This window comes from Sinocyclocheilus grahami, unplaced genomic scaffold, assembly GCF_001515645.1.
Source record: "Sinocyclocheilus grahami isolate Dianchi unplaced genomic scaffold, SAMN03320097.WGS_v1.1 scaffold1163.1, whole genome shotgun sequence".
Lineage (NCBI taxonomy): Eukaryota > Metazoa > Chordata > Actinopteri > Cypriniformes > Cyprinidae > Sinocyclocheilus > Sinocyclocheilus grahami.
In genome coordinates, this window is record NW_015506342.1 from 397,956 (window position 1) to 409,494 (window position 11,539).

The window sequence follows — 11,539 nt, forward strand, 5'->3', positions numbered from 1 at the left end:
CTTTTAAGACTTTGTTGGTCATTTCTTCTTCTTCTTTTTTAATGAGGCCCAAGGTTAAGAATATAGGCCTAAGTTATTTAAATGTAAAATGTTTTTTTCTCTATTTCAGCTTAAATAGTCTGCCATGTGTTCAACTTCCATTTGACAAGATTGATAATTAGGGTTAAAATCTCTCGATGAATATTAATTGTGACTCCACGGTTTACTGGCAAGCTTTTAAATTTAGTTTGAGGGTCATGGAAGGTTTTTAATGCTGTGATATAATACCGAGATGTATGTCGATGTAGACAGCACTTAATAAAACTATGCACTTCATATGAAAACATCCACTTCATTTCCAGCGTTATCGTTGACATAATTGCAAAGATATTATTTAAACTGAACTGAGCTGGATGTTGACATCACTGAATTCAATGATGAACTGTCTTTAACTGAAAAATGAGTGTTTACTATTGTCACTTTGCATTATTGACACTATTTTCCTAATTAATGCTGTTCAGTTGCTTTGACAATCTGTATTGTTAAAAGCGCTATATAAATAAAGGTGACTTGACTTGACATCCAGTGGGGCACTCCTAACAACTACTCGCTGCAGTAACATCACTTTAACACGGGCCTCTCCAAGACGACTGCTTTATTAGATCAGCTCTAACATACTCAAACAAGCTCATTTTATAATTGTCAAGATTTCAGAGACATTTAAAGCCTGCTGTGCTTCATAATTTAAGGCTGAATCTCCTGTCTGAGGATGGGTTTAATTAAAAAGGTCCTGATGGAGGTATAAATGGTCTTTGATGTTGTAAGAGATCATTGTGTATAAAAACAAAAGCTTAAAACTTAAGTTCAAACTTGATCTGAATAACGACACTCTTGTCTTTTTTTACAGCAGAGTTTGGATTAGTCTCATATTTGATGAAGTTTGCACGACTGATTCTGTTATTTTCCAGTTTGTTACTGTGAAGCCGCTTTCACACAGTCGGTTTTCTGAGAAGAACTGTATGCTTTCAATCAGGTCCGGTCGAGGTCTTACCCGTCGATGCTGTCGTAGGAACCGACGGTGAAATGTCTGAAGAGTTTTTTCCTGTCGCTGCGCTCCATTCTGCTCTCTGGTGAACAAATGACAGCATTATAACAGATCCTCTTATGATCAAGCGCTGGAGCAATCGGACATTAATAAAGCCAATCAGCATGCACTGACCAGCTCTGATCAATGAACAACTGGTTCCAGCTTACAGAAACAGCAAAGGCTGAAGAACCAAGACTGAGAATGAGACTGCTGGAACCAGTGCTGTGATGCTCTCCACAGGGACTTACTTGGTCTCTCTTTGTCAGGTTTGACGGGAATCTCTTCCAGACACCTGGCAGGGAACCAGCCCACCTGCCCTCGACAGCAGCCCTCCCAGAAGCCCCCTTCAGCCACACTCAGAACTACACAAGACACAAGACGACTGAAGCAGGGGGAAACACCGCTGATACGGAGGGTGTTTTCTGCCACTTTTAAATAAATCAATTCCGTTATAAGAATGAAAACCAGATTGACGATTTCATTAGAAAACTGCATGCAAAATATGTGCCAAAATTGAAAATGAAATGATTTAAAAAGAATTCACAATTAGAGCAGGAGCGTTAACTCTTTCCCGGGAGTGTTCTCGCTGTTATACGCTAGGGGCGCTGTTACGCATCTCCTGAAAGAGTCGAGAATCACTCGATCAAAAACACAGACCATAAGCATATGCTATGGGATCAGAATCCCGCCTAAAGTATTGCAGTCATGGATAAAAAAGAACAAGCATGAAAACAAAATTAAAAAACGCAAGTAAAAAATATATTGCACAAGATTTAAAAATGAAAGCAAAGTTTTCAGAATTGCAGACAATGGTCACGGATTAAACAATAATAGGCGTAAATCAAAAAATTTATAACGCATTTTTTAAATAGCGCAGAACGTGGAAACAAGAGCGAAGGGAAAAACAGCATAAGCATACAAAAAATAAAAATATGAGCAGAAAATGTCTGAGACCAGAAAAAACTGAGAAATATAACCAAGGAAAACATGATTTTGTGCGCAATTCAGACAATTTTGCATTAATATTTAAATTTTGTGCAATATGATTTTAAAACGTGTTTAAAGTTTTGATTCATGCTTGTTATTTAAAAAATGTGTTATAATTTTTTTGATTTACGCCTATTATTGTTTAATCCGTGACCATTGTCTGCAATTCTGAAAACTTTGCTTTCATTTTTAAATCTTGTGCAATATATTTTTACTTGCGTTTTTTAATTTTGTTTTCATGCTTGTTCTTTTTTTATCCATGACTGCAATACTTTAGGCGGGATTCTGATCCCATAATATGCATGTGAAAAATAACACTAACCGCGTATGAATGAAAACCGGCTGATGATAGCGAGTGAAATGTGGATCCAGAAAGTGTGCAAGCTTCGGGAGCGCTGATGGAAGCCATCTACTGCAGCTTTGCTCTGATAATATTACTGAATATGATCCAGGTGTAGTGTTTGATAAAAATGTGATTTTCTCAGCTTTTTGCTCAAAATGTTGCTTTTTTATGAATCCTACCTACTTTCAAGTGTTGATAATAAAAACAATGCTTGAAGCTAGAGTAAAACAGATTTTTGTATGTGTTTTGTATGTATTGCATGTTCAGATACATAGATTTCTGGGGGCCGTGACATTTTAGTGAAAATCAGCAAAAACACTGGCGGTGGCTGGCAACTTGTCTTTAAAAACGCTGGCGGGGAAAGAGTTAAAAAGCTTTGTAAAAACTGCATTTGCATTTTCTGTTTTAATATATTTCCAGTCTTGCCTCGAGATCAAATCACTAACTGCATTTTATTTTTCAACTCGACAAGGACCATGCATTCTCAGGGAAAAGTAAATCATTTCACTTTAAATTTTGCGTCCAGTTTTCTATAACGTAATTGTTAACCTGGTATTCATTTTTATAATTGAATCGATTTATTTAAAAAATGGCAGAAAATACCTTGTATAAACTGAAAGGAGAAATTAGAAAATCACGGCCGCATCTAGATTCAGATGAGATTCGACGGCGCTGACCTCTGACCCTGTCATTCTTGTGCAGGCTGATCTCTCCTCCGGCTTGAGGTTGGTATGAGCGGACGGCGATGAAGTGACGGCCGGGGACAGCGCTGTACAGCTTTCTCCTGGAGCTCTGGCCACACGGCCTGCCATTGACACTGCAGGAGCAGAAACACATTCACTCCAGGATGGCATTCATATCACATGAAGCATTAGAATATACTGAGACCCAGCCAGAGGCAGCCGAGCGCTGCTGTATTACTGGAAGAGCTCCCTCTGCTGTAACAGCTTCACATTTGTTAATCAACATTTATTTAGACAGCCCTTTACAACACTCAGGGTGACCCAAGAGCTTTCCAATAAGAGCAAAATAAAACGGTAGAAACAAAAGTATAAAACTACAACAACATAAGTCAAATAGAAAACAACAAAATACATAAAATACACAAAAAAACATCTCAGTCTGAATAAATACATTTAAGTCTAGTTTTAAAATCAGTGAAGTGGGGTGCTGTCCTGAACATGTGTAAAGAACTGTTGCAGCAATTTACTCATAATAATTAAGCCAAGGCTGATTTAGTTTTATTTTCTTGCAAAAATTTAACTAAATGTGTTAGTTTATGTACCTACAGCACATTTGTGAGCCTGCAGCACAAAAGCAGTGTTAAGTGGCTGGGGGATATTTCTAGCAATAGCCAACAATACATTGTATGGGTCACAATTATACATTTCTCTTTTATGCCAAAAATCATTAGGATATTAAGTAAAGATCATGTTCCATGAAGATATTTAGTACACTTCCTACCGTAAATATATCAAAACTTAATGTTTGATTAGTAATATGCATTGCTAAGAACTTCATTTGGACAACTTTAAAGATGATTTTCTCAATATTTAGATTTTTTTGCACCCTCAGATTCCAGATTTTCAAATATTGTCCTCTCCTAACAAACCATACATCAATGGAAAGCTTATTTATTCAGCTTTCAAAATTTACCCTTATGAATGGTTTTGTGCTCCAGGATCACATATATGTGTGATGGGAAGGGATAAAAGCTTTCTGTTTGTGTTTGGTGAACTCTGTCCTACCATTTCTGCTGCGCACTCTGCTCGTCCTCCAGGCTGATGGACAGGGAACAGCTGCTCGGGACGGTTCTGCCGCTGCGGCCCGTCGTCTTTCCCCGGCCGCTCGGGTCTCTCTGCATCTTCTGCGGGGACAGACTGAGCTGCTCCGGACTCATGGCGCGCGCCACCAAGTTCATGTCACTGTTGGAGCGCAGCAGCGCCCGAGAACCAGAGAGACTGTTCTTCTGGAGAGACCGTTGCTGTCTGGAGTTCAGCGGGACCTCGGGGAACCGCACTGAGACACACACACACACACACACACACACACGATTGTGAGGAGCACTGAATGTGTTTGTGTGCAGTGAGATGAGTAAACACATGTTGATATTGAGTCTAGAACTACAGTAAGATCATGTTCACACACAACGCTCTGCACTCACTCCTGATTTCTGTCTCCATGGCAACACCAGAGCTGTCACTCAACACATGAGAAACAAAGTAACTATGTTACTGATTTGAAAAAGATGAATGACAAATTAAGGAGCTTTTTTTCAACCACTTAACTTTGTTGTATCGAGTCCTCTTTGCAAAGCAATTCATCAGACAATGCATAATTGATTCATAGTGTGTTCATGGACCTTTTAATTAGTAACAACAAGACTGGTAAATGTATATGAATGTGATGTATAAGGGAACATGTGTATGAATGACCCTGTAACAGGTTTCATTTTAAAGAGGGAGATGTGAACAAAAATGTTTTCTGTTGCACAACATAGAGTTTAAAATCAAACCTGAAGCAGTGACTGACACACCGGAGGTGGTTCTTATCTGGAAAACACTCTTGTATGTGGTACTTTCTTATGCAGCTTCCTTAAAAACAGCTCAAGCATCTTTACCAAGTCAAAAACGTCATTTTTAAGCTAAGTTCAGAGGCTTGAGATACTCACACACAGTTACTAGAGAGAGAGAGTCATCTGTAATAAACCGATTCAAATCACAAATACCTAATCATTTATACACATCTTTACAAAAACATTTTCCTCAGAATCTGCATTTGCTTAGAGAACAAGAAAACAACCTTAAATTAAAAATAAAACTTCCCTGATCATCAGGTTCACATAATAAACAAAAAGACTTCATATCTATAATTAGACTTCAGTCTAATTCATATCAGAAATAATATCTTCTCTTCATTCTACCTTATCTGTGCATGTACACCATAATGCAAACTTTGCCACAGAATACAATTAAATCACTTTTAAATGTATTTATTTTTAAATATTGATGTATTTTAAATAAACAATGCTTGATTAAAACTACACACTCTTTTCGCAAAACCAAAAACGGAATCAAATGCTGACGTTCAATTAAAATAAAACCATCATGTTTATTATAATAATGCATGCTTCGTGTCTGTTTGTGCATAATTGATGCTCCAGTCTAGTTATGCCCATGTGCATGAGCAATAAGATGATCAGAACTCTTCTCATATATGACAGATATTAGACCAACCGCTCCCCGTTCTTCATTTCTGAGATGAACTTGCTTTACTGTTGCCATAATGCTTCCTTCATCTTCCGTTAACTCTCCAACATCTTATGGTTTTCTAACCGTAGTCTAATGGTAATGTCTTCTCACTTACAGAAGCTCCTGTTCATTTAGTTCTTCATAAACACAGTACGGTCTCTACTGAGTCCTCTCTTCATCTGAACTGGTGAACCACCTCCTCCATTAACCAACATCTGACCAATACATCAATAGAGAAACAGGACACAGAGAAAGAAGAAGGGACACGACTGACCATAAAGCGCATCAGACGAACAACTCTTACAGAGAGATCGAGAGGAGAGCGAAAGACAAAACAGTGCACCGAGCGAAAAAAAGAAACAATATCAGATGTCAGGTTAACACAAGGAGCCCCGAGGACAGCCAGATCTCCGTATTTCACACGGCGGAGCAGGATTTTGAGGGAAATCTGAGAGTTACGTAATGCTTGGAGCAATCAGTGTTTTCTCAAGAACACAGGATCAGAACCGGGATCAATGAAAATCTGGGGAAAATCCTCTGGCCACGCTTACAGTGACTGAAGGGACGCCTGAGCGACAGTCGAAAGAGTTTGTGACATGAGGAAAAACATCTTAACATTACGTAAGAGAAGAGCCGAGTCGCTCCACAGACGCTTCAAACAGAGACGAGCGCCTCGATCCTTACAGAAAAACATGACAGGACAGCAGCTGCACTATTTACCAGACAATATCCCTATCCTCGGAAACTCCAGAGTTCTTGATTTTCAGACGCTGAGAAATTAAGATTATTCTAAGCCTTATTTTAAAGCTGATCTGGGAGAAGAACGATATTAAGAAGTGCAAGATGTTAGTGAAGAGTGTCTTGAGCGCACTCGTGTGTTTTCATTTCTCACATTATATAAACGCTCTCACACATAAACTATGCAATTCACAGCATTAGTGTGTCTCTAAAGAACGCAGAAAAGAATGTCTGACACTCAATCAAAATGACACAGAACTACCACTTGTGCAATTTGGACTTGTGAAATTATTTCATAAATAAATAATGTATATATAGTGTAATGCTGTATTACAATATGCCTTGAAGTTGCATGCATTTCGATGTTTACAGCTATCAAAGATGGCTGTTTATGAATGCTGCATATCATCACTATAAACAAATGGCGATGCCAAGGGTCAGGCTTCATTAAAATCGAATTCATTAAAATCGTAATTCTGCCAAATCATGAAAACGGTTCACCGGACGCTTTTATTTGCCCTTTGCTTTCCAGATGAAACCATGGGAAATCAAGAGCGTACAAACATTACGATTTGTAACCATCCCAGCAAACCGCAGATCGTACTCTCACAACGAAACCAACATTTCAAAGCCACAACGGAGCGCACACAAAGAGCTGGAGAAGGTCCTGCTAGAGATGAAATCAGCGTAAATCAACACACCTCTCTCTGCTGTGCACCAGGCAGAACCCATGACCCAAACGATTCCAGTCCCTACAAAATCCCATCCCAGATCAGAGAGCAGGAATGAGTCCGCCGCTGCGCTCGCTGGAAGATGATGAGCTCGTAATCCCTCGCTGCTGTTGTGACTTGAGGCTTTTTTCATTTAGTCTGCAGGACAGCTGTGGGCTGCTCCGGGAAACAATCACGGATTATGCCTCCTCAGATATTTACTTCTGTTCCTTTTGATTGATTTATTCATGTGAACGGTTGCCTGGGCCCGGTATAATCCAGCTCACTCAACATTTTTTGCTTTTATGAAAACATACTGAAAAACAATGCTCTTTAGGTCAAGTCAGCATATAGGGTAGCGCTGCTTGTTGTTTTTGTCTTTTGGAAAAGCCCTGCCCTCTTTTGACAGAGTCCAGCCTGACCGACGGCTGATATCACAAATGTGAATAAAAACAATAGTGTGGGAAAACAAAATCCCTCCCGTGATGTTGTGTTGTTTGTTTCGGTGACACTGAGCTGCATCATGCTTGTGTTTGTGTTGAACATCATGCACTCAGAACACAACACACAGTTTCAGAGGAGAATATCTTAAGCACAGCTCTGGCTCGGCATCGCTCTTAATCCTAGCTGCCGCTCCTGGATTAGTCCAGTCATTTCTTTCACATTAAGACGTGCCCTATTTGCATGTTGTGTTGTTTGTTTCGGTGACACTGAGCTGCATCATGCTTGTGTTTGTGTTGAACATCATGCACTCAGAACACAACACACAGTTTCAGAGGAGAATATCTTAAGCACAGCTCTGGCTCGGCATCGCTCTTAATCCTAGCTGCCGCTCCTGGATTAGTCCAGTCATTTCTTTCACATTAAGACGTGCCCTATTTGCACACACACTGCTGTCTGTAGAGCTCTGCTGGAGGTTTCTGATATGGGGTTGTTAAATCAGATGCGGTGTTTGTGGCTCTTACCTACGTCACTTTCTCTGTGCTTCTTAATCAGCTCCGCCAACTCGAAATTCCCAGAGATTATGGCCACCTGCAACACAAGGGTATCTGAGTCAGTTTCATTCAGAGTCAAATACCGCAAACTCACGTCAACAATATCAAGTTACAGAGTTAGAACCGCTGAATGTGGTTTACAGGTTTCATAGAAAGAGGTGAAACAGCTCAACACGAGAGCCAATGCAAATGTAATGACTTGTGAAATAAACGTCATCATGTTTTAAATAAAAGTGGCTTGATTAAGTGGTGGAAATGATGGGCACAGAACAGTAACAAAACCCAGAGACATTTACAGTCACACACAGGTGTAGTGTACAAACTACATGGGGATGTTTAGATAACCGTACAAGAATTCACATGTTCGAAAATATTTGTTTTTGTATATATTATATTATAAGCCTAATAAATAATTTACCTCAAAAACAATCTATGCTAAAGATTAAGATTACTGTATCATAACTGGATCTCTTTCAGATTTAAGGCACAGATTCCCTGTTACTAATCCAAATTAACCCAACAGAAACACAACTAACTCTAGTCTAACCCAAGTCAGGTATAGCTACGTTTATTGTGTAATTGAGTTTTTGTGTCGAGCTGAAGTGTGTGATTTCTGAGCCTCTATCAGCATCAGAAAAACACGCAGGTGATCCTGTCCTAATGTCAGGCCTGCTTGAGAATGTGTTCGTATGTAAATCCCATCAGGATGCTTCATCAACCAGACTGCAGTTCTGTTTAGTGCTGCTAGTGGCACAGAGAAACAGAATACATCACAAGATTTTTTGATGCTAAAAAGCACAATGTCAATCAACTGAATTCACCTGAATGAAAATCATGACATAGTATGCATGCATGTACAGAGCAGACTATACTAGAGTACACTAGAAAGTGCATCTGAGGAGATGAATGGAGGAAATGTAAAATCTCAGAGGGTTTAACACACTGAATCACTTCCTTGCGGTGATTATTTTCATTCTGCTCAGTTTCTTCTTTTGAATCGTCTAATGTGCTCGTTTGAGAGACTCTGCACATGCGTGCTTGAGCCGTAATCCTACCAGCACTTCTGACAGGAGATTTGTATCTCACCATCTGTAGCCTTTAATCACAGTTCATCCACAAACTACTGGAACACACACACACACACACACACACACACATGCACGCATGCACGCACGCGCACACACAGACACAGACACAGACACACACACGCAACAAAATCCCATCCCAGATCAGAGAGCAGGAATGAGTCCGCCGCTGCGCTCGCTGGAAGATGATGAGCTCGTAATCCCTCGCTGCTGTTGTGACTTGAGGCTTTTTTCATTTAGTCTGCAGGACAGCTGTGGGCTGCTCCGGGAAACAATCACGGATTATGCCTCCTCAGATATTTACTTCTGTTCCTTTTGATTGATTTATTCATGTGAACGGTTGCCTGGGCCCGGTATAATCCAGCTCACTCAACATTTTTTGCTTTTATGAAAACATACTGAAAAACAATGCTCTTTAGGTCAAGTCAGCATATAGGGTAGCACTGCTTGTTGTTTTTGTCTTTTGGAAAAGCCCTGCCCTCTTTTGACAGAGTCCAGCCTGACCGACGGCTGATATCACAAATGTGAATAAAAACAATAGTGTGGGAAAACAAAATCCCTCCCGTGATGTTGTGTTGTTTGTTTCGGTGACACTGAGCTGCATCATGCTTGTGTTTGTGTTGAACATCATGCACTCAGAACACAACACACAGTTTCAGAGGAGAATATCTTAAGCACAGCTCTGGCTCGGCATCGCTCTTAATCCTAGCTGCCGCTCCTGGATTAGTCCAGTCATTTCTTTCACATTAAGACGTGCCCTATTTGCGCACACACTGCTGTCTATAGAGCTCTGCTGGAGGTTTCTGATATGGGGTTGTTAAATCAGATGCGGTGTTTGTGGCTCTTACCTACGTCACTTTCTCTGTGCTTCTTAATCAGCTCCGCCAACTCGAAATTCCCAGAGATTATGGCCACCTGCAACACAAGCAGAGACGCTCGCTCTGATTCACATCATATCTGAGTCAGGTTCATTCAGAGACAAATACTGTAAATACTGTAAGCTCAGGTCAACAATATAGCCTGATGCATCAGTCACATGACTAATGATATTATCTGTGTGTAACAATGCATAAAAGCAAAAATGCAATGCGTAAAAAAATCTATGTTTTATATATCTATAAGATATACTAGAAGACTATTTTTATTTTATTTTTCTTTATAAATGCTTTTTTTTTTTGACAAATTTTTTTTTTGATTATATTTTATCCTAGATTTAATTTTATTCGTGTTCACATTTTAGGACTGGAATATGATTAATGATCTCAAGAGCGACTTTTCTACAGTATATTCTTTAAAAAACTAAAGTGTGTATTATGTGATGTGCCAATTTGTATACAAGAGTTGCTATTTTCAGAGAGTTCAATTAAATGTTTGTGTTGTATTTGGGTTGCATTTGTGAGTGGATACAAATGTAACCGTTAGTATAAAATAGGCACATAACATTGATATATTGATCACATGATGATGCCTCAACTGAACCGATCAAACTTGCACAAAAGTACCAGAAGTGAACGTGTACAGTGACAGATCCTTCCTAAGCGTATTGTGTCAGATGATACTGATATCACTGAAAGAACACAATCTACGCTAAAGATTAAGATTACTGTAAGGCACAGCTTCCCTGTTACTAACCCAACAGAAACACAACTAGCTCTATTTACATCTTTTAAAAGGTTGCCAAAGTCAGGTATAGTCACGGTTAAAGGTTACATTGTGTTTTGTGTAACTGAGTTTTTGTGTGGAGCTGAAGTGTGTGATTTCTGAGCATCTCTCAGCATCAGAAACACACACCGCTGATCCTGTCCTAAAGTCACGCCTGCTTGAGACGATGTTCACATGTAAGTCCATTCGGGACACTTAATCAATCAGACTACAATTCTGTTTAGTGCTGCTAGTGGCACAGAAAAGATATGCTTCACCTATTAAAAAACAAAATACATCCCAACAAGATTGTAACACTAAATGCCCATAAACTGTATGGGCATGTATACATAAACTGTACATAAACTGTAATGAACACATGTATAGAGTAGACAATACTGAACTCCACTAGGAAGAGACTGACGTGATGAACAGAGGAAATGTAAAATCTCAGAGGGTTTAACACACTGAATCACTTTCAAACATCTTGCGGTGATTGTTTTCATTCTGCTCAGTTTCTTCTTTTGAATCGTCTAATGTGCTTGTATGAGAGACTCCGCACATGCGTGCTTGAGCCGTAATCCTACCAGCACTTCTGACAGGAGATTTGTACCTCACCATCTGTAGCCTTTAATCACAGTTCATCCACAAACTACTGGAACACACACACAGGCACACACACACACACACACACACGCACACACACACACACACACACACACA

The 11,539-nt window shown here is 39.6% G+C and overlaps 1 protein-coding gene across 1 annotated transcript in view; it reads right to left on the reverse strand.

Moving 5' to 3' along the window:
- Window positions 1-11,539, reverse strand: part of LOC107567487 (SH3 and multiple ankyrin repeat domains protein 2-like) — a 52,246-nt gene that overhangs the window by 12,496 nt on the left and 28,211 nt on the right. The window contains exons 12-16 of the mRNA XM_016253181.1: window positions 10,024-10,090; window positions 4,145-4,415; window positions 3,074-3,213; window positions 1,315-1,428; window positions 1,031-1,106 (exon numbers count right to left, since the gene is read on the reverse strand). Of these exons, the coding sequence (XP_016108667.1) occupies window positions 1,031-1,106; window positions 1,315-1,428; window positions 3,074-3,213; window positions 4,145-4,415; window positions 10,024-10,090 (668 nt within the window). The remainder of the gene's footprint in view (window positions 1-1,030; window positions 1,107-1,314; window positions 1,429-3,073; window positions 3,214-4,144; window positions 4,416-10,023; window positions 10,091-11,539) is intronic.